General features: G+C 43.5%; 2 protein-coding genes and 1 pseudogene across 2 annotated transcripts; 1 reads left to right on the top strand and 2 right to left on the bottom strand.

Annotated features, from left to right (window-relative positions):
- Nucleotides 1-65: 65 nt before the first annotated feature.
- On the bottom strand, nt 66-2,562 carry LOC135555546 (DNA-directed RNA polymerases I, II, and III subunit RPABC2). The gene is made up of 5 exons (XM_064988068.1): nt 2,439-2,562; nt 2,109-2,178; nt 1,695-1,825; nt 835-906; nt 66-717 (listed from the first exon to the last, which is right to left on the bottom strand). The coding sequence occupies exons 1-5, from the start codon at nt 2,456-2,458 to the stop codon at nt 627-629; spliced, it is 384 nt and encodes a 127-aa protein (XP_064844140.1). The 5' UTR covers nt 2,459-2,562; the 3' UTR covers nt 66-626.
- A 449-nt stretch (nt 2,563-3,011) lies between these two features.
- Nucleotides 3,012-9,813, bottom strand: LOC135555243 (MICAL-like protein 1; annotated as a pseudogene).
- A 573-nt stretch (nt 9,814-10,386) lies between these two features.
- On the top strand, nt 10,387-19,141 carry LOC135555545 (ADP-ribosylation factor-binding protein GGA1-like). Its single transcript, XM_064988067.1, has 17 exons — nt 10,387-10,677; nt 11,261-11,345; nt 11,962-12,037; nt 12,174-12,272; nt 12,364-12,487; nt 12,573-12,673; nt 12,818-12,898; nt 13,243-13,380; nt 13,508-13,589; nt 13,717-13,830; nt 13,964-14,104; nt 14,181-14,257; nt 17,144-17,334; nt 17,623-17,828; nt 17,918-18,087; nt 18,172-18,282; nt 18,408-19,141. Exons 1-17 carry the CDS (start codon nt 10,512-10,514, stop codon nt 18,516-18,518), a joined length of 2,073 nt encoding a protein of 690 aa, XP_064844139.1. The 5' UTR covers nt 10,387-10,511; the 3' UTR covers nt 18,519-19,141.
- The last annotated feature ends 4,664 nt before the right edge of the window (nt 19,142-23,805 follow it).

A 23,805-nucleotide genomic window follows, 5' to 3' on the forward strand; every position in this document is an offset into this window, starting at 1 on the left:
CATGAAAAAATAGTCAGAGACCTGCATGCAATAAGTCAATTGTGTTGGTAAGAAAATACAAAAAGTACTTTGTTACAAAACAATTTAATCACAACAATAAAACAAAGAGCTCTTTCACAACAACTGCTCTTCCCCGTCATAAAACTATTCATAATCACAATTACATTTTTTCCTGACACAATGTAAATGTAGACATGAGTTACAATTCTCCCTTATGAATAACAGCTGTAATAACAGCACATAGCTTTTAGAAGCCCTACTTTCACTTCATAGAGTGTACATGCTTCAATGCTTTCAAAATAAATGGAGATACAGTGAGAGGGGTCACAGGCCTAAAATGTAAAAAGTCTTATTAATTGAAGACTTCACTCTGCAGGTTGCCTGTAGTGCTGGTTGGCCCAGTGCAGGTGAGGTTATAGCAAAGGACCAGTACGTATGTAGGCATTTGTTCCAGCCAAGCAGTAACACACAAGATTTGACTAGTCAAAGAATCATAGTCTTAAATAGACCCCAACTAGTTAAATAAGGTGTGTTAATGCTTTCTGGAACAAAAGTTTGCACTCACACCAGCCTAGTGGGTTGCGAGGCGGTCTGGCCCTGCCTCTGGTAGCCCAGTTTGGTCTGGCTCAGTCTGTGATGATGAGCTCGTCACAGCCCCAATCCTCATAACTGCCATCAGGAAGGTACCGCCGGATGATGATGGGGATCTTCCTGCACCTGTAACGGTCACACACTCAATCATATACTGAAGAGTAACAGGCACGCCAAGTATCACACTGTATAGACTCCTTCCATCATGAACTAGAAAAAAAAACGAGATTAAGCATAGCTTACTTTAGCTCTTTCATGGCAATTTGCAGAGGGTCTGTCTCTCCCTCCAGCTCCACCATGACTGGGGCACACATCCTATATCACAGAGACAGTTATGAATAGTGACAACATGACAGAGAGAGAGAGAGAGATAGATATATATATATATATATATTCCTCCACAGATGACCGTTCACCAACTAAACCTGCAGTTGACACCCGAGGTAGAGAATATGGCAAGAGCACAAGGTGAGTGGTACCTGTAGTAGTGGCAAAAATAAACACCTGTTGTAATATGCTGGGAACATGGCATCCACGTGGGAGGAGATTTATGTTCCGTGTCCACTGCTGTCATTTTTCCCCTTTGTTGTATATCTTGTCAGCCATGCTGTAGGCACCAAGCTCCTTCAAACATTACGGTGTAAGGTTGTGATTCACGTTGGTTTTGGAAAGTTTTGTTGTAATTCTGTACCAAAACAGCTAGCTTTATGTTCGTATTTGATCATTTAGAACACAGTCAGTTGTCATGTGTATTTTATGGTTGTTTGTTTTAGCTAGTTGGGTCCTAGTTTCTCTGTTTCAATATTGATATTCACCTTTAGACAAATGACTGTCTTGAGTAAAGGCAAGACATGGGTGGAATCATACATATGCATTACAGCCATGTAAGAGATAAAGGTCATCTCCATATTGTATTTTACTTAACTTCCAAAATGTTCATTTGAGAAACCCATAGATGGTTACTAGCTCTCAGCTAAGAGGCTTGACACGGGCTCTTTTTAATAGACCGTATTCACAGGGAGTCTAGGGCATAAAGACATTTCTAGAAAGAAGCGGAGGTTTCACTTCCCTAGCGTATTGCAACACTGCTGAGGTGTACTCACGCTATCTGGAGGGCACGTGTCCCCAGCACCCTGGCCCTTTCATATTTGGTCATGTATTGGGTTGTGATCCTCTTCTGGTTAGCCTGTGACCCCTCCCCTGCAGGCAGGATCTTCACATTCTCTTGGTCCTCCTCGTAACAGGTCAGGACAACAAGAAACAGACAGAGCGCAAAGAGGAAGAGGTTGGGAGAATTTTTATAAATGGAGTTTGAATTTATGAAATTGTTGAACATTGAATAGGTGACAGACAGTAATGGATTGATTGTAGTGAAATAAAAAGCATCAGAGGAATATGACGGATCACAAGAGATGACTAAAACACATTAAAATCTGTCCAGATACAATGACACTTACTATTAACTTTAAGAGTGAATACCTTGCTAACTAGGAAGAACAAATAGGTAGCAAACTCACATCTTCAACGTTTTCCAGGTCATCCAATCCCTCGTCCTCTTCAGCGTCATCAAAGTCTCCATCATCAAAACTGCAGAGGTAATAAGAGGAGTAAAGAATAATACACGAAGACGTGAACAGTGGAGAGTTGAGGCAACGTGAGCGAATTTAACCAGATAGATTGGTTAACATGATTCATGTTCTCACTGGGAGAAAAATGAAAAGGTCACCACGTTGACATAAAATCAGAGAACATGGAAGGTCCCAACGTTGAGTCTAAAAAGACATGCGACATACATCGTTGTACTTAAAAAAAAAAAAAATGTAGATAACAATATTCTATATACTTACTCTCCTTCGTTGTCGGACATGTTCCCTTACTTTATTTTTTTTTAAACGAGTGCTTTTATAGCGAATTTCAAGACGCTGTTGTTAACATCTAGACATAAACCATTTAACCAACTTCCGGTCGCGTGGTGCGTCAACTTAATTGGTAGACTATCAACTGCACCATATTATATAGTTCCGCAGAGCAACTTAACACGTGAACGAGATATGTAAAAAAATATATATATATTTAGGTTTATTCTTCCAAATGTATTATACTAACTAAACCTGTATTTTTTTTAGATCGTATAATGTAGTTTTGAGTATGATAAAATACCTATCATCAAGAAGTGGTTAATTCCCACATTGGGAGACATAAATAACAAAGATCTGAATACAGTGTGAATCTCAATCTCACAAAGATCTTGCCCAATAAATCAGACTGTACAGGCAATGGAAAGCATCGCCACAATCTGGAGTAGCAAAGACCTTTTTCTTGAAATATACATTAGGCAGGTGTGAGAGGAACATTTGGAAAAAACACACATTAAAATTACATTTAAAACATTATCAAAAGATTATGATCATACAAATGCATTCTGTTCATACAAAGTACAATGTTTAATTAAATATAATTTAACAAAGTTGAACTGCAAAAATAAATCCCATTTGTGAATGATTCTATGCTGCAACTCATCATAGGCTGACTAAGGCTTTACGGAATGCAGGAGCAATCACATCTTGTGCAAAAAGTGCAGTGTAATGGGGAGGTATAATGGGGATAGTTTTTTTCACTTGGGAAGAAAATCCATATACTCTGCATCAGAGGCTTCTCTTAATTCTTAACCACTCTCATCCACAGTCCAAGAGTCTTCATCTCTTACCCGTAATCTTCATTCATTTATTTGTACAATTATGAGACATTACATTGTGGTTCAATGTGTATTTGTTAACAAATATAGACCTATTTGTTCCTTCCTTATAGGGTGAGCCCGAGTCCAACTCAGTTCTTCTTCTTTAGATAGCCTTTGCTCTTAGTCTTTATGACTCAGGATCTTCAGCATCTTCATGGGCTTGAACTTTGCTCTTAACGTCTTCAGGTCTTTCCCAGACTCTTTTTTTAAATCTGAAGAGGGAGAAATAATGATACCATGATCAAATTCTGAGAAATTAAGGAGTCTGAGGTGTAGTATTGAGGGAATAGGAATGAAAGAGAGTGTGAACAGACATGAGAAAACAGGAAAGACAACAACAAAATAAACACTCTAGGAAAATACTTTCCCCTCACCTTTCTTCTTGATCATGGAAAACAGAGCATCTTCTTCTTCTTCCCTGAAAAAGACAAACCATTGGTAGGTATGAGCAAAAGCATCAATTATCTGCTTAATGAAATTTGTCTGAATCAATGGCCGTCGGTATTCATCTATGAGTGTTTCATGCACCTTTGCCTGTCCTGATCCAAGCGGTTGAGGATGTGGTTCCTCTGTTCAATGATGGTGACAAGCTCCTCCATCAACTGCTGGTCCCTATAACGGTCATCCTTACTCCACTCACACTCTGGGGGGATGATGATTGAGGAGGAGATGAGGAGAGACAAACAATTAGATTAGTCAAATAACAACACATAACACATGATTAATAATAGCAGAATGATAATTTCTGAGGAGTAGTAGATACTGGAGGGAGGGTCGTGTGAAGACTGGCCACTCACCCACTTTGTTGAGGAGACATCTCAGTTCATATTCCACGTCTGCCTGTCTCTCCTCTAAATTCTGTTGCTTGCACATACAAATACATCAGGTCCATAAATATTTAATTTACAACACTGTCCATATGTTGGGAATGATAAAAGAAGCAGAGATAATAAAGGTGTTATGGAGGCCCTGTCTTGCTTTGATATAATTTCAGGTCAGTGCACTTACATGTATACCAGCTCTGCGTCCCTGCGCACAAGCATGTGTTTCTCATGTATTAGAGTGAATATTAGAGTGTATTAGAGTGAACCAGTCCACCAACATGTCCTCCTCTTCCTGGTCTCAATAACAATTCATCTGTAACAACACTTTATATGATAACTGAAAGAATTACTTGGATGTTAATAATAAGCACACTACAGACACGTACAACTACAGACACTCACCATTCTGGCAGTCTCTCAAGCTTCTCTCCATCTCCACCCCTCTCAGCTCCAGCCTGTCCATTCGTTTCTCCAGCTCCACCTGCAGCTCCTCCACTGGGACATAGTTGTCTGTCTGCACCTGAGGAGACATGCATGTGTACTAGGGGACTGTTCTGATTGGGAGAAAACACTGGATAATGGGTTAATTTCATTATACTGAGATATCCTCTCACCTTCCTCTTGATGAGGGGGAAGCCATGTCCAGGGGCAGGCTTGGATTTGGGGAACTTTACGATTGAAAGGGTTCTCCTTACATACCTGCTAAATTGGAGATTGAAGACATTTCTGTGAAATCCACAATTGTAATATTCAAGCACACACAGTCCAAGCAGCTATCTCGAGTAGGCTATAACCTACAGTATAGGGACGATGTTGTTATGCAGGAATCTTAGAAAAACATGTCGTCTTTTATGTTAACATGTTGGAAAATAGTTTCAGTCTGAAACTCACTTAACCTGATATCTTTGCATATATGTGTTGTGTAATACAAGCTTATATGTCCTGTATTTTGGGCAGGTTGAGCTGTGACATAGATATCAGTGGAGACTAAAGAGCAGCATTATACCTTACTGTGAGAGGGGGTGGGCACCTGGCCAGAGTCCCTCACTTCAGACACACTAGGGAGCGATGGGGGTCTGAGCAGGGAGGGACTGGCTGCTGCCCCATTGGTTGACAAGGTTGGTGGGGGGTGGGTTCGAGTACAGGCTGAACTAGTGGAGATTGCTGGCACAGACACATTTTTGGGCAAGAGAGGCTCTGGGCTACATCTGATTTGCCAAGAGCACTTGGTGCTCCAGTTACACTGCATATGCTATCAGCTCCAGCTAAATTAGACACACTAAGTGAACCGGCAGAAGCTTCAGAAACACCATATGAACTAGCTTCTTCAGAGATTTTAGATGTGTTAGGTGCACTAATTGCTCCAACTAAACCTCCTAACCCACTCGCTCCAGATAGACCAAATACACCGTGCGATCTGGCTACTTCAGCTAGATTAGATACATCAAGGGAACTAGCAGCCTCAGCCAAGTAAGATGAACTTGTGGTTTTAGCTTCAGTCCAATTAGACAAACCAAGTGAACTAGCTGCTTTGGACAAGTTGGTTGATTCTCCAACTTCAACATCTGCTAAATTACATACTTCAAGTGCGCCAGCTGCTTCAGCCATGTTAGCTATCACACCAACATCAGCTGACTCAGATATACCAATTGAACAAGGTTATTCTGCTAAATTAGATACAGCAAGTGAGCATCCTGCTTCAGCTAAACTTTCTACATTTGGTGCATTAGCAATTTCAGGGAAATTTACTGCGTCATCCGCTCCAGCAATACTAGACTTGTCAACTTCTCTGGATGTGTCCTCTAAATGAGCTTGGCAATGTGAGCTGGCTGCTTCAGCTAACTGACTGGTACCACACCATGTCTGGCTGGTTACCATTGAGGGCTGTGCTTGGCCTTCAGCACCACTCATTGTGTTCTCTTCCCCGGTGTAATCATCATCAGCCTCCTCATCCTCAAACTCCCCAAAGGGGTTGGGAGGGGGTTCTCTCGCTCTGTACCAACTGCCTCTGAGGGAGGGTATAGAGCCTGAGCGTGGGGGCTTGGGCATACTAGGGGGCGGGGCAGGGGGAAGCTTTGGCCAGGGCCCTGGCAGGACAAGCTCCAGCCACGGTGGGTCTTTGGGTTTACAGGGCCCACTGGGTTGGCCAAACCTGATGTCAAAAGTTAAAGAAAGAAATAGCCATTAATTGGACAATTCTACTCAAAGTTACATAATGTGTTATGTCTGATACATAATGTGTTATGTCAAACTTACCTCCGAGAAGGATTGGGTAAAGTTTTATTATCAACCGTGTAACCTGCAGAGAGAGGGAGCTGGACAGAGAAACATTTAGTGGATATGTTTGAAATGAGGAGAAGATGGGGAGTCTACACAGAATTGAGTGTACTGAAATATTCTGATAACAATGACATACTCTTCATACAGTCGTAAAGTGAGGTCAGAATTGGGAAGCTGGAGTGGGTGGCTTTGTCTTACTCACCAGAAACAAGGGGGCTGTCCATGGCTTTAGGTGGACGGGTTCTGGTTGCAGGACGAGGAGGGGTAGAGCCTAACACCTGTCTGGGTGCAGGAACTGGCCGTCCAGGGCTTGCAGAAGCCGAAACGCTGTCTGGTGTTACAGTGACAGTTTCTGTTGTCTGAATGGGCCATGTCCCTGCTTCTTCAAACTTTTCCTCTTCTACAGTGGGCTTTGGAGGACAGGGTGGCCTTGGCTTCTTAAGTGTGTCATGCCTTGTCTTTCTCTCACCTCCCTCTGTCTCTGTCTCTCCTCTTCCAAAAATAACTGTCCTACCTGAGTCTGTTTTTCTAATAAAATCAGAGAGATCGGGGCTGTCTGTAAATCCACCTTGAGATGGTGTCACCTCCTGCTCATCTAATTTGGGCAGATTCTCTAATGATCCAGTTTGTTTACTGTAGTCGGGGAGGGCATTTTGACTGGCTGTCAAGTGGTGGGTGCAGACCAAGGAGCCAACTGCACTCCCCTCTTTGTAAGACACTGGTAAGAGAGTGCTGCTGCACACACTGCATCTGAAAGAGAAACACAGGATGACATGAGAGGGACACAAATCACAGATTATATTTCACTGTCTGCAGATAAGGATAAGCTAGCGTTGCCTTCTGAGCAGTGGTGTTACCTGAAGCAGCTGCGGTGGTAGAGTTTCCCCTCAGTGAGATGTCTCTGCACCAGGTGGACGTGCTTCATGCAGGAGGCACAAACGCTGCATGGCCTGCCACTGTTGGATCGCTCCTCTGTCCTTGACTGTTGAGCAGAGGAGGTCAGCCAATGGCAACAGTAAAGAGGAAGAAATGTGAGAATTTGGGATGAAAGAGGAGATTGAGATAAATAACTTTGAGTTGAGATTAAGTAATAAAAAAATTATACAAAATTCAAATAAAAATGGCTTCATAACAACTTTATTACTTTACCTTGGCGGGCTGCAAACCTCCAAGAGAGTCAGGTTGTGTCTGGGAGTGACTGGAGCACCCTGCGACATATGGTGTCTTCAAACTGGCTGGACAGGCAGCTTAGTAAAAATGAACACTTTGAATACACACACATTTGACAAACAAAGACAGGTGGAACCAACCATGTGCTGTTTTGACTATGACACAATTTAGCCACACACCATGAGACTTCTTGTTGAAGCAGTGGTGGTAATGGGAGAGGAAAGTGATGACAATTAGCCGGTCTGGCACCTCTGTGGACACCATGTCCTTAGCATCCAGCAATGCAGGGATGCCCAGCTTTGACTGTGCGACCTCAAATGCCTGGTAGGAGACAGGGATCAATAATGAAAAATGCCAGACAGTTAGGACAATATAAACAGATGTAGTGCAATGTATGAACATAAACGTGCATTGAGACAGTTATGCATGCATGCATCTAAAACATAATTGTGTAAAACTCACCAGGTGGTTGTTTTCATAAACATTATCTTTGGAGAGGGAGTTGAAGTCTCTGGAGCAAAATCAGAATAGTACTATGTGATACAAATGAAGGGCCATCACAGACCCCTTAATAATAATTTGACCAACAACATTGGGATGTAATGAAGAGGGGATTGGGTATTTTATTAGGATCCCCATTAGCTGCTGCTATCTTCCTGGGGTCCACACAAAACATGAAATATTATACAATACAGAACCTTAATAGACAAGAACAGCTCAAGGACAGAACTACATAAATGTAAAACGTCACACACAGCCTACATAACAATACATACACAATATCTAAGTCAAATAGAGGAGAGGCGTTGTGTCGTGAGGTGTTGCTTTATCTGTTGTTGTTTTATTTAAACAGGTTTGCTGTTCACTTGAACAATCTGTGATGGAAGGGAGATCCATGCAATCGTGGCACTATATAATACTGTACGTATTCTTGAATTTGTTATGGATTTGGGGACTGTGAAAAGACCCCTGGTGGCATGTCTGGTGGGGTAAGTGTGTGTGTCAGTGCTGTGTGTAAGTCAACTATGTAAACAATTTGTAATTTTCAACACAATGCTTCTAATGAATACAAGAAAGTGTCTCTCATCTTCTTTTAGCCAAGAGAGACTGCCAGTCTACAGTTTAGAGCAAGATGTGCTGCTCTGTTCTGGGCCAGCTGCAGTTTTCCTAGGTCCTTCTTTGCAGAACCTGACCATATGGCTGGGCAATAATCAAGATAAGATAAAACTAGAGCCTGCAGGACTTGCTATGTGGAGTGTGGTGTAAAAAAGCAGAACATCTCTTTATTGCGGACAGACCTTTCCCCACCTTCTCAACCATTTAATCAATATGTTTTGACCATGACAGTTTACAATCCAAGGTAACTCCAAGTAATTGAGTCCCTTCAACTTGCTCAACAACCACATTATTCATTATCAGATTCAGCTGAGGTCTAGAATTTATGGAGTGATTGGTACCAGATACAATGCTCTTAGTTTTAGAGATGTTCCGGACTAGTTTATAACTGGCCAACCATTCTAAAACTGACTGCAAATCTCTGTTCAGGGTTCCAGTGATTTCACTAGCTGCGGTTGCTGACGCATGAAGGGTCCAATCATCCGTGTACATAGACACACAGGCTTTGTTTAATGCCAGTGACAGATCATTAGTAAAAATAGAAAAAAGTACAGGGCCAAGAGAGCTGCCCTGCGGCACACCACACTTTACATGTTTAACATTAGAGACATTTCCATTAAAGAATGGAGGGGGGAGAGGAAAAGATAGAGAGGAAGATTAAGAAGAGTTAACTTGGAGCTTAGGCCATGCTGTGGTTCCATGTATCAAGGCAGACAAATCCACTGTGACAGGATTCAGGTCCCTGCTACAGCTACAGATTAGAGTTTGCCAGCCGCTCTGGATCAGCCTAAGGACAGGCAGGAACTGAGTCTGACTGTGCGTCCGTCCTATAGGCCTACTATCAACAATGTACTCACATACAACACACAGCCTGGGGCAGAGCTTCAGAGGTAGGATTATGTGGGAGACTGGGTGCCAGTGATGGCCCACAGTAGTGGAGAGGATGGGGAAGATCACAAGAGAGTTCACATTCCTATTCTAATTTATTTTATATACTTACATCAAATCTGGTCAGTGTTTGTGGATAATAGCACAAAACGCCAATCCATCTCTGAATGAAGAAGACATGTTCCTTATCTCCACATTGGGGTAATTTTCGCATTTTATGTCACACCATTATTGTAAAGCGTTCAATGTCCCCATGGTAGAATTTCATGATCCCATGTTAAATTGAGAAAGTCAACAACCACTTCAACCTCAACCTGTCAGATCCTGGACATTCAAAACTGTTTAGCACACCCACTAGCTACGTTAGCTTGTTGGTTAGATTTTGTCGACCAAGTCAAACTAAGTTCAACATTGTTTTTACTGAGAACCTATGTGACTTCACTGTAACTTGCTTCCAATGTGTTGTTCCCCAAAATTCTATAATCTCAGTGAAGCAGAAAATAGCGAGCAACGTCCACTTTCGCGGGTTGATTTGCTGTAAAATGTTGACACAACAATAAATCTCTTCGCTCAAGTACTTTTTTCGTTCGAATCACTTTTGGGTTACATTTTAATAAATGTGTTACGTTGTTTAGCGATCGTGGCTTTCCGAGATAATGTACTATCCCGAAGAGTTGATCACACAGAATAAACACCAAAACAAACCCGTTACTGTACTACACTGTAAACGTACTGTCTACACACATGTACAGCAGTACACCGTTGTGCCGCTAGAGGGTCGAGAAAACCGGGAGAAATCTGAAACTGCTTGCACTGTCTGCACAGGTTTGCAATAAACAACTACAGTTTGATCGAGAAGGTTCATTAGAAAGTATGATAACCTTTTTTCTGTGTTATATATTCTTATGCTCCAGTGCCAGCTGCCATCGTGTCCATCATCTACCCATCACTGTCGGGGAAGTGAGAAAGGGTGCTCTCAAAGTTGTTCCTCGCGAGACACGTTCATGGTAAAGAGAATTCCCGTAGTGATGGCGGCGCCGCCTGACACGGGCAGTTTGGAGGCACGTATCAGTAAGTCTTTTTTAAAGTTATTTCGGTTGTATAGAGAGCTATTGGAGCATGCATCCTTGGAAAAATAACCGTGTTGCAGTCGACCGAGATGACAGTTTAAGCAAAATCAAGGTGCAAATTGAGAGGGACTGTAACGTTAGACCTCTCATAAACGGCAAGCTAGCCAGCTGTAAAGCTAACTAGCTATCCAGATGGTTCTGGGAATCTATCTAGACTAGAGAGAATCATCAAACTCTTGCTAGATACGGGAACCAGCAAGCCACCTATCGTGAATTCATATCCTGCCAGTGACGTTACGCTTAACTATGTGACAGTGTGCTGTCAAATGCAGGAATCCTAGCTCACTCGGTCAGTGGGAGAACTGGAGTTGGAGTTCCTTACAAAGTCGTGTCCAAAGTACTGTTGGAAGGCTAAAGTACTTGCTATTATCTGTTTTCAAAACAGTTCTGCAACAGAATTGATTGATGTTCATCTCCATTTTTGACAGTTCCCTTGAATTAAACATGGATATGTGTCACTATCGAAAAATATTCAGATTAACCTTTACTTCCGCTTTTCTCAATTTCCTTCATTCTCCCATTAGACAAGGCCACAAACCCACTAAACAGAGATACAGATTGGGACAGCATCCAGGCCTTCTGTGACCAGCTCAACAATGATTTGGAGGGGTATGTCAGTGTCTCATGACATGTACACGTCTTAGCACTATGTTTTCACCTCTCAGGAGTAGCTGTACTGAGTACATGCTTGTTACTTAAAGCTGCAATATGGAACTTTTTGGGCTATGTTCAAATTCACATAGGAATGTGAGTTCTAGATCAGTCATTCTCATTGAAAACAAGTCTAAGAAGCTGTAGATTTGTTCTTTGTGTGTTATTTCTATGCGTCCCATTCCTAATTTTCATTTTTGCGTCTTACTTTTGGTTTTGCACACCAGCTTCATACAGTTGAAAATACTGTATTTGTAGTTATTTATAATATATTTAAGAGGTTTAGATGGTACAATGATTCTCTACACTATACATTGCTTGTTTTGCCACACAAACTGAAATTAGGTAAACTATTAGAATTTTTGCAACCAGGAAATGGGGGAGCGATTTCTTCATATTCCACATTTTAAGATTTATGACACTGACCCTGTGCTGACATCTGTGTCATTCAATAAAAAAACATGGGGTTGTCTAGAGTAGAGGGAGAGGTAAAATTGCATGTCATACAATAGTCAATGGTAGATAGATTTGCTGCCAAATTCAGCCACATCAAACTCTTTATGTTCCATTTCAGACCCCAGCTGGCCACCAGGCTACTGGCTCACAAGATCCAATCCCCTCAGGAGTGGGAGGCCATGCAGGCACTCGTGGTGAGTTAAGTGATGGCAGTGTGTTGTAATAGGAATCATAGCCAATACAATTGACAGCCTTCTGTCTAGTGTGTGTGCCTACATTCATATTGAATAACTTAATTGTTTGACTCACTTGTGATGTGTGTACAACCAGGTGCTGGAGACGTGCATGAAGAGCTGTGGGGAAAGGTTCCACAGTGAGGTGGGCAAATTTCGCTTCCTCAACGAGCTCATCAAAGTGGTCTCTCCAAAGGTAATGATTGTCTCTGTCTGTGCCTTTCACTGAGCAAGTATTTTAAAATTGGATAAGCTATCACTCAGCATGCTCCTGCTCTCTCCCTCAGTACCTCGGCAGCCGGGCTCCAGAGCCAGTGAAGAAGAAGGTGTTAGAGCTCATCTATAGTTGGACACTGGGGCTGCCTGACGAGGCAAAGATCGCTGAGGCCTACGAGATGCTTAAAAAACAGGGTGAGCTGTTCTACACTTGGTGACTTCAGTGTATCTATGATAGTGATGAATGCACAGTTGTTGTTAATGTTTTTTTTTAAACCAGGCATTGTCAAACAGGACCCAGTTCTTTCAGCTGACAAACTCCTCCTGCTTCCACCTCCCAGACCAAAAAATGCCATATTTGAGGATGAGGAGAAGTCAAAGGTAAGGTATTGTTAAACAGAAGAAACATACTATTTTGTTTCTTCAAATTTTGCATTACAAATGTGATTCACCATACATTCTCCACTCCATTTACCAGCCCTCTCCCTAACTTTAAATTCTTCCTCCTCCCTGGTGTCTTGGTAGACACTGACTCGCCTGTTGAACAGCACTCAACCTGAGGACCTGAAAGCAGCCAACAAACTGATCCAGGAAATGGTGCAGGAGGTACAGTCTCTTTTCTCAAGCTTGGCTAAATGGATGAATAATGTAGATCTATAGGCTGTTTCATTACAGTAATACAGAGATGTACATCACATTGCACAGTGTGAACTGTATTATCTGGTCTGTGTGTGTGTTAGTATGGGAAAGTGAATGCCTAAGTGCTTTAGTACTATACTGTCATGTACGGGGACTGAGTGAGAAAGTGGGAACTCTGCCCTGAGGGGTGGTCTCCTTGTCAGAATCATTCAGTGCTTTCATGACTCCTTCAGTTTAGGGACAACGGATACATTTCTTCTCCCTCCCTGGTTTCTTCTTCCTGACCTGTGTGCTGTGTGTGTGTGTCTCAGGACCAGAAGCGGGCGGAGAAGTTGTCCAAGCGTGTGAACGCCATCCAGGATGTGAATGAGAGTGTCAGCCTACTGACTCAGCTGCTGGAGGACTATGACCGGACCACCAACCCACAGAGCAATGCAGAGCTCATCCAGGTCTGTGGCACCTTTACACAAGCCAGAGACACCTCCCACAGTGCCATAACAGCATCACCTATATATGATGTATACAAAGCACTGCATGCAGATACAGACATTTGATAGTGTGTATTTGTGTGTTTAGGACTTGTACCAGCGCTGTGAGAAGATGAGACCCACATTGTTCAGACTGGCCAGTGATACAGAGGACAATGATGAGGCTCTGGGTGAGGTTTCAGACACTCCTCAATGTGTTTAAGTGTATGGTACACAGAGAGAGAAGAATATGTGGGTGACAATATACAGTATATTACAATTTTGTGTGTGTGTGTGTGTGTGTGTGTGGGCGGGCAGCGGAGATCCTCCAGGCCAACGACAGCCTGACTCAGGTCATCAACCTGTACAGGCAGCAGGTGAAGGGAGAGGTGGTGAACGGGAACAACTCAGCTAATACACAAAGGCTCACAGGTGAGCAACAATGGGTCAATGACACATGCATGGATAGGGTCACTTGACACAAGCTTGGTAGGAGGGGACTAGAGTATATGATTACATGCATGGGCTAAAGATTTCCTCTCACTGTAATACTTATCTCCTCCAGGAAGTAGTGTGGCGCTACTTGATCTATCGGGATTGGACACGTCACCTCCGTCACCAGAATTCCCCACTCCAACAGACAGCCTAAATGCTCCCTCCCAGGAGATGGGCATCAGTCTCCTTGATGATGAGCTAATGTCACTGGGTAAGTCTTCCAAGACCTCTGCTACTTCCATGTTGTGTGTGTTAATTGTGGGTAACTTTGTGCCTATCTTTCCCAGGTTTGAGTGAGGGGACCCCCCACATCTCCAACCCGGCCTCCCAGCCTGAGGACTCTACCACCTGGGACTCTTTCCAGGTGAGGGGAGAACTGAGCACTTCACACAGGGAGACATGATGCGAGACAATGCATAATATTAACAGGTAACACCAAATCCATTGAGTCCCTTTTTAGCTTCTCTACTAAGAGATTTCTCTTCGACTATAATCACACTTGTGTACAACAACCCCCCCCCCCCCCAAACAGACACCTCGATGGCCCTGAAAGAACTTCATTGGACTCTATGTAAACTGGAGACCACATATCCTTAGGCTGCATTTATTGTAGCTGGGGATTTTAACAAAGGCTAATCTGAAAACAAGGCTCGTCGGATGTTGAATGCGTGACACGGGCTGGAAAAATTCTGGGTCATTGTTACTCTAACTTTCTTAACACATACAAAGCCATCCCTCGCCCTCCTTTCGGCAAATCTGACCACGACTCCATTTTGTTTCTCCCAGCCTATAGACAGAAACTAAAACAAGAAACGCCCGTGCTCAGGTCTGTTCAACGCTGGTCCGACCAATCTGATTCCACACTTCAAGATTGCTTCGGTCACGTGGACTGGGATATGTTCTGGATAGCGTCGAACAACAACATTGATGTATACGCTGATTCGGTGAGCGTGTTTATTAGCAAGTGCATCGGTGATGTTGTACCTACAGCAACAATTAAAACCTTCCCCAACCAGAAACCGTGGATTGATGGCAGCATTCCCGCAAAACTGAAAGCGCGAACCACTGCTTTTAATCAGGGCAAGGTGACCGGAAACATGACCCGAATACAAACAGTGTAGCTATTCCCTCCGCAAGGCAATCAAACAAGATAAGCATCAGTATAGAGACAAAGTAGAGTCGCAATTCCAACGGCTCAGACACGAGCAGTATGTGGCAGGGTCTACAGTCAATCACAGACTACAAAAAGAAAACCAGCCCTGTCGCAGACACCGACGTCTTGCTCCCAGACAAACGAAACAACTTCTTTGCTCGCTTTGAGGACAACACAGTGCCACTGACACGCCCCGCTACCAAAGCCTGTGGTCTCTGCTTTTCCGTGGCCAACGTGAGTAAAACATTTAAACGTGTTAACCCTTGCAAGGCTGCCGGCCCAGACGGCATCCCTAGCCGCGTCCTCAGTGCATGCGCAGACCAGCTGGCTGGTGTGTTTGCGGACATATTCAATCAATCCCTATCCCAGTCTGCTGTTCCCACATGCTTCAAGAGGGCCACCATTGTTTCTGTTCCCAAGAAAGCTAAGGTAACTGCGCTAAATGACTGTCGCCCGTAGCACTCACTTCCGTCATCATGATGTGCTTTGAGAGACTAGTCAAGGACCATATCACCTCCACCCTACCTGACACCCTAGACCTACTCCAATTTGCTTACTGCCCCAATAGGTCCACAGACGATACAATCGCAATCACACTGCACACGGCCCTAACCCATCTGGACAAGAGGAATACCTATGTGAGAATGCTGTTCATCGACTACCGCTCAGCATTTAATGCCATAGTAACCTCCAAACTCGTCATTAAGCTCGAGACCCTGGGTCTCAACCCCGCCCTGTGCAACTGGGTCCTGGACTTTCTGACGGGCCGCCCCCAGGTGGTGAGGGTAGGCAACAACATCTCCACCCCGCTGATCCTCAACACTGGGACCCCACAAGGGTGCGTTCTCAGCCCTCTCCTGTACTCGCTGTTCACCCATGACTACGTGGCCATGCACGCCTCCAACTCAATCATAAAGTTTGCAGACGACACTACAGTGGTAGGCTTGATTACCAACAACGACAAGACAGCCTACAGGGAGGAAGTGAGGGCCCTCAGAGGGGTGTCAGGAAAATAACCTCTCACTCAACGTCAACAAAATAAAGGAGATGATCGTGGACTTCAGGAAACAGCAGAGGGAACAGCCCCCTATCCACATCGCCGAGACAGTAGTGGAGAAGGTGGAACGTTTTTTTTAAGTTCCTCGGCGTACACATCACGAACAAACTGAAATGGTCCACCCACACAGACAGCGTGGTGAAGAAGGCGCAAGAGCGCCTCTTTAACCTCAGGGTGCTGAAGAAATTTAGCTTGTCACCAAAAACACTCACAAACTTTTACAGATGCACAATCGAGAGCATCCTGTCGGGCTGTATCACCACCTGGTACGGAAACTGCTCCGCCCACAACCGCAAGGCTCTCCAGAGGGTAATGAGGTCTGCACAACGCATCACTGGAGACAAACTACCTGCCCTCCAGGACACCTACACCACCCAATGTCACAGGAAGGCCAAAAAGATCATCAAGGACAACAACCACCCGAGCCACTGCCTGTTTCCCCCGCTATCATCCAGAAGGCGAGGTCAGTACAGGTGCATCAAAGCTGGGACCAAGAGATTGAAAAACAGCTTCTATCTCAAGGCCATCAGACTGTTAAACAGCCATCACTAACATTGAGTGGCTGCTGCCAACATACTGACTCAAATCTCTAGCCACTTTAGTCATAAAAAAATTGATGTAATAAATGTATCACTATTCACTTTAAACAATGCCACTTTATATAATGTTTACAAACCCTACAATACTCATCTCATATGTACATACTGTACTCTATACCATCTACTGCATCTTGCCTATGCCGTTCGGCCATCACTCATTCATATATTTTTATGTACATATTCTTATTCATTCCTTTACACGTGTGTGTGTATGTATAAGGTAGTTGTTGTGAAATTGTTAGGTTAGATTACTTGTTAGATATTACTGCATGGTCGGAACTAGAAGCACAAGCATTTTGCTACACTCGCATTAACATCTGCCAGCCATGTGTATGTGACAATATGATTTGATTGCCATTACTTAGGCAGGTTCATGATTTATACCTTAACAACAAGTTTCACGTCTGTGTCTTACACATGGTGTCACTTTCTTTGCTACAGTCTTCTGACAATGTGGATATTCCTGACATCCCAGCTGCACCTAGTGTACTACTGAGTCCAGATCCGCTACCCTACACCCAGCCTCTTTCTACTGGAGCCACGTCTGGAAGCTCAGCCTTAGATGAGTTGGATCTGCTGGGGAAGACGCTGCTGCAGCAGTCCCTACCTCCAGAGGGCCTGCAGGTCAAATGGTAACTAACCCTTCACTATGGGATGGTTTTACACCGCTGGGGATGTTTGTGTCAAGTATCCGTGTTAGTCTGCCAGTTATGTTGCTGCTTAGTACAGTATTGATGGACCACTGTGTTCATTATGATTTGAAGTCACTCCAAGTGCTGTAGAAGCAAAACAATATATGAAGAAGTGAAATCATATATGAAGGATCATGGGGTGCTGACCATGCCAACTGGTTAGAACAACATGACAGACACTCAGCAACATTATTCAACCTTTTATGTAGTACCTTTATCTATTTTCAGGGACAAGCCTCCGTTCAAACCTACTCTACGAGATCTCCAGAACAAATCTGGAACTAATCCAAGTCTTATCCCGGCCTTCTCCCCTGAGCACCCGGTGGCTCTCCAAGGTGATAGGTTGTTGGACACCTCTCCGGTTCACACAGTCATTCCCCCTATAGAAATGACCCTGACAGATGTTTTTGTGCCGCTTGAGTCCATTAAGCCCAGTAAGTATCTATAATATTTGTATTATCTACTTGCTATGCTAATAGTGCATCACATTTGAACAGTGTTTTAAACTCTTTGTTGTTACCAGGCAGCCTGTTGCCTGTGACGGTGTTTGATAGCCACAGTTTGCGGGTGCTCTTCCACTTTGCACGTGACTCTCTGCCCTCTCTTGCTGATGTGCTTGTGGTGATCATCTCCATGCTCTCCTCCTCCCCGGTTCCAGTCAGCAACATCCTCTTCCAGGCCTTTGTCCCTGACGTAAGACCTCTGCTCTCTTAATCTGCCTTTTTCACCTTCAGTTCCATTATCAGTGTAGGGTTGACATCATGACCTCTGTTGTAGACAATGAGAGTGAAGCTACAGCCCCCATCAGGAACAGAGCTTCCAGCCTTCAACCCAATCCTCCCACCTGCTGCCATCACACAGATCCTGCTGCTGGCCAACCCTCACAAGGTACTAGACTGTGTAGACATTCATTTAAGGCCTGTTATGTACCTCTGTGGCATTCCCAACATTTTCTTGTAATTATAAACTATGAAGCCAAATAGATTTCTGCAACCCTCAATTCTCTTTTCCAGGAGAAGGTGCAGTTGCAATACAAGCTAACCTTCACGCTAGGAGAGGAAGACCATGATGAAAGAGGAGTTGTAGCACAGTTTCCACCTTCAGACACATGGGGCAATCTTTAACATTCAACAGATTGACAAGATTTGGCATCTCACTCAGACACGGCATAAACCTATATAAAAATGCTTCTATTTCTATTGATTACCTTGCTTAGCCAATCACAACGGTGTGTTTGCTTTATGCTTTGGAGGAATGTCCTCTGTGCAGCTTTACATAACTTTATTTGGCTGCTTTCAAACATACACTGTCTGCTGTGCAATAGTACTGTCACAGCCATGTCTTGTTTTAAACAAATAAGTTGTCCTTCATTCATCGACTTTACACTGTTTCTCCTTTCATGCAATGGGCCTTTTGGGAGGTTTTGGGGAAGGCTCATCTTTATCTTTGAGTTTTTTTTTTTATATAGCTGTTGAATGCCCTGCTGAATTACGATTGACGTTGCATTTACCCTACCATGCGCCCAGGTTTGCTTACTGTGATAATGAAGGATCATTCTTCCTCTCCTTCTGCACGGAGAATGGTTTGCCTGATATCCTTGTCATGTAGAATTAGACATTCTAACACTGAAGTCCTATTTAATATGCCATTTGTGCCTATTTAAGGATTGTTTTCACTATCAAGTCCCTTGAGGGTTTGTTGGTTTTACCTGTTACTCGTTTGATCCATAAACCTTTTCAGACATTGAGTTTGGATATGAGTCTTTTACTCCTCGCTGCTTCATAGATTATCTATTTTAAAGATGAAGGATTCAGCGAGACAACTTGACAAACACTCTTTCCTCAAAGCCTCAAGTCTCCCAAGCACATTCCACCAGGCATCTCCAATACAACTCATGTACATTTGCAAAGTTCTTTTTCTTGGGGTTTAAACTGTTCTTGTCATTAAGATGTAGGAGTCTGACAATCTTAACCAAGCTCATTCACACAATGGTAGTTTTAAGAGCACTAGTTGGAGTACAGAAACAAAATGTTAAGACACACATTCAAAAGTTTTATTGAAACCTGAAAAACAAAACCAGACAGTAAAAATGTGATTATACAGGTCGGTCTTGTCTACATACTAGAATGATTCAACTACAGGTGGAAAGGACAGAGCAGCAGCCAAGCACAAACCGATACACCCCTACACTAGGAAGAAACAAGCATGTGTGACTGGTTTACAGAGTTCAATAGAGAAACAATATCCCAAGACCATGAAACACGGTTCAGCTACCGAGGGGTTGGAATGATCCCACAAAATAAACAATTAAAATGTAACCTACATAAGAAGTTGAATAACTACCTCATGACAGGAAATGTCTCCATATTTCAAAATACTGTCCTGGAACAGAATTACTGACCACCTTTAACAGAGAAATTCTAAATGGGAAAATAATCACTTACGTACAAACTAATTAAAGCTGAAAAACCAAAAGCGCAATATCTGAATGAGCTGAGAAAAAAAGTTATAGAGAAACGGTAGCACCTGCTTCATACACCGAAAGGCAAAAATAGCACATTAGTTCACTATACTAAGAAAGCAGGTTTGTACATTGAAATAACCTTTACGTTTGACAATATGCTGAAAAAGTAACTTAACTGTTGACAGCACTGGATATGCATTTATTTGGAAAAGCAACATGAAACAAAGAGCACTTCAATGAAAATGCTTTCATCACCTACAAATGTATAGGTATTACATTGTATAGTGTATTCCACTTCAATTGTGGTCTAACTACTCAAAGGACAATCTGCATTTTTAAAGCTATTTTAATGCTTAAAAAATCCTTTCAAAGCACTGATGTCAAACTATTTGTTAGTCAAGCAAGTTCATTATTTGAATGTCCACAACAAATCGGCTGACTATTTTTAATGCTCACCAATCTAACAAACACCTCTGGATTCATGTCAGCTAAGGCCAAGATTTCAAGCACAGTACTCCAGAATATGAATCCTAACACAACTGACTTTTCTGGTTGATGTTGGGGATTGTATGCATGTGTGGTGAGGGCTAGCCCCAGCTTTACTTCCTCTGTGAGGTTGGTGGGGGAGCAAACTGGAAGGGCGAGTGCCCCATTACTCCCATCATGGGCTGGGCTGGGGTAAACTTCTGAGCCATGAGGGGTTGCGACCCTGAGGGGGGTGGAGGGGGCTGACTGGACCTGCTGACTGAACCAAACTGCCCGCTGACTGATCTTGCCCCACGTTGCTGCTCCTGGACTTGTACTGGTTGTAGGCGGAGCTGGAGCCATAGCTGCGGCTGTCCCTCCTGTCCCTGTAGGAAGAGGACGACCTGTCCATCTCGTCTGCCGCGGCTGATGCTGCTGCTGCTCCCCCGGCTGTTCTTGCTGCCTATGGTGCACTCATCCTGATATATCAGGTTGGGGCTGTTGGCGTTGGAGCCGTTGCCACGGAAACATGACCTGCCTCCTGCATTCCTAAGAGAGAAGATTAAGTCTGTTATAAAATTCTACAAATACCTGGACACACACTGTAAAAAACTAGCTTGTTCAACGTACAATGAAGAAACCTCAGACATTTCCCTTGAAGGCTCTCCTTCATTCTCCCACCTCCTCCACGGCCAGTGTTGACCAGTTGCAGCAACTTGGGGTTTATGGCCTGCCGGGCCTCCTCTAGGACACGGATGAGCTCACGGGCCTGACAAATGTTGCCCGGGGTGAAGAATGTGTAGGCTGTACCCTTGTTGGTGCTACGGGCCGTACGGCCGATTCGGTGGATGTCGTCCTCAGAGGAGTTTGGATAGTCATAACTGATGACAAATTTGACATCCTCCACATCTTGGGTTCGGAGTTGGGTAGGGAGGGTTCGTCAATGGGGAGGGAGAAGAGACAAGGACAAGTTAGGAAAAGCAGCATTGATTGATAATATTTCACAACAATATGCCACCTGTGGAAAGGTCAGCGAGAGGAATGGAGAGGCAATTTATTCCTATTTTAAGATGTTTGCTTTGTGCACCAAGCAAAACTATACATGTGCTAGGTACAGACAATACCCATAGACACAGATCTAACTCTGAAACCTCGCTTACCTGTCTAGTGAACAATGTAATCGGTACATAATGCAGAAACACTTAAATCCTGCTTACCCCAACATAACTACAATACTGTCAATATTATTTGCTAACCAATACACTATGTTCCTTGAAAAATACAATGGGCTCCTCAGTATTCCAGCCATTATATATTTCAAATGCTTTTGGTCAAGCACTGAATATACCGCTTCTTTGTGACCAAAATGTTACAATAACAGCCAATCAATACCAGATAGACTAAATCATTTACAAATAGGGTTTAAACATCCCCATTTTGAGTGGGGCTGAAACTCCAAATAAATAAATGGGGTACAGCTGTATCCATTGACAAAACGGACAATGGGTAAGATTTCTTTAAAGGGTGGAATTGAACTTTTTTTTAAGTCTGTTTCTCATTACAGTTGACATAGGGCTCTGAAAACACTGCTGTGGGTTAAAAATGTCTCATTTTTCTTACAGACCGATGAGGTGGATGTGAACAGGGAAGGTGGGGTGAGGTACTTACCCCGTATTAGAGATGACTTACAAGGTTAGCGCCCTCTGTCCACCCCTGACCAGTCCTGGGAGGTCTGTAGGGGTAGGGGAGTGAGGAGGACAACATGGGTCCTCCCCCCTCCCATCACTCCTCCACACATCCCTCCCAACTGGAGTGGCAGAGCCAGAACCCAGGTGGGATGGGTCTGACACCACACCCTTGCTCTGCCTCTTCACGTCATCAGGGGCATGAATAGGGGAAATTGGGCTTCTGTACTGTTGGGTACTTCAATGTGACTTCAGGGGTCTAAATATGGACTTCCTGTAACTACCTGTATGGTAAGCATCCTCTCCTGTTTCTAGCGAAGACCTGTGGTTAATAATAGTTTGGGGGATGTTTTATGGGGTTGTTGTTGAGATTATCCAAGGTCTTTAGTAGAAATTTGTTCAGAGATAAATGGAAGAGACCCAAGGATGTCCCCCCGGGTCCTTCCCAGACTGACACCGTGTCCAGGAACCCAGGGGTTCAAGTGCAGTAACAAGAAACAAGAAACAAACACTGGCGTGGCGATGTGGAGGTTTTGGGGAGCTAAAATACTCAACATCAAGGGACTTTGCCACTCCTGAGGAAAAGGCAAATGACAGCACACCTAGTGTTTGCAAAAAGGTATGTGAAAGACTGAGAGCATAAGGAAAAAGATGCTGTGGTCTGACGATACAAAACATTTACTTTTTGGTCTGAATGCAAAGCGGGGAGCCCAGCCAACAGAGAATTGCAGTAGTCTAGATGTGAGATTCCAAGATTCCTGGATTAGGACCTGCGCCGCTTCCTGTGTGAAGATAGGTCATACTCTACAGATGTTGCAGAGCATGAACCTGCAGAAGCGAGTCAATGTTTGCAGAGAATGACAGGGTGTTGTCCAGGGTCACGCCAATGTTCTTTGCACTCTGGGAGAGGGACACTGTGGAGTTGTCAACATGATGGAGAGGTCTTGGAGTGGGCAGGCCTTCCCTGGGAGAAAGAGCAGCTCAGTTTTGTTGAGGTTGAAATCAACTGTAAAGTTGATTTAGATTAATTTAGCTATTTTTAAAAGATTGGCTTGCATGTTCTTGTTTGCTTGTACAAACGCTCAAATACAGTGTTACAAGATGGTCTATTCTCAACCCCAAATGCAATAGCCCTCTGCTATCTCTGCCATTCCTCATGCCCTGCCTTATTCCCCTCTTCATACTTTTCCCTTTACCCTCATTAATGACTCCAATCACAGCAGATTTTGCTAAATATGTACTCTTTTGCATCTCTACCCAACTCAACTGCTCTATTTCCCATTAGTTTGGATATGGCATATTTTTGCCTTCATCATATCCCTCCCGTTCCCCTTCCCATAGCCTACTTTATCATCCTTCTTAAATCCCTCTAGTTTCCCTACCTCCTCTCCTTTCTGATACTCTTCCTATATCCCTCCATTTTACCCTCTTCTCCCTTCATAAACCCTCCCTTCTCCCCATCTTAATTCCCTGCCCTGCCTCGTCCCATCCTTTCCTCCCTTATACACCTCCCCCATCTCTTCTCTAATTATTTTTTTGCTTTCTTTCTTGCTGCTCTCTCACTCTCCATATTCAGGTCTTTTATCTATTTTTCATGCATTTATTTCACAGGCAAGACTTTGCTCTTTCTCCTCGTTTTCTTTGTTTTTCTCATCAAACATCCCTTCTTTGAGCTCCTCTTCCAACTTTATTTTCTTCTCCTTCTCAGAATCTCTTACCTTCAGTATCTTCGGCTCTCTCTTTTTGAATCCAGCTCCACTTTTCTCTCGCTCTCTGATTTCTCTCACTTTACCTCCT

Source organism: Oncorhynchus masou, chromosome 15, assembly GCF_036934945.1.
Source record: "Oncorhynchus masou masou isolate Uvic2021 chromosome 15, UVic_Omas_1.1, whole genome shotgun sequence".
NCBI lineage: Eukaryota > Metazoa > Chordata > Actinopteri > Salmoniformes > Salmonidae > Oncorhynchus > Oncorhynchus masou.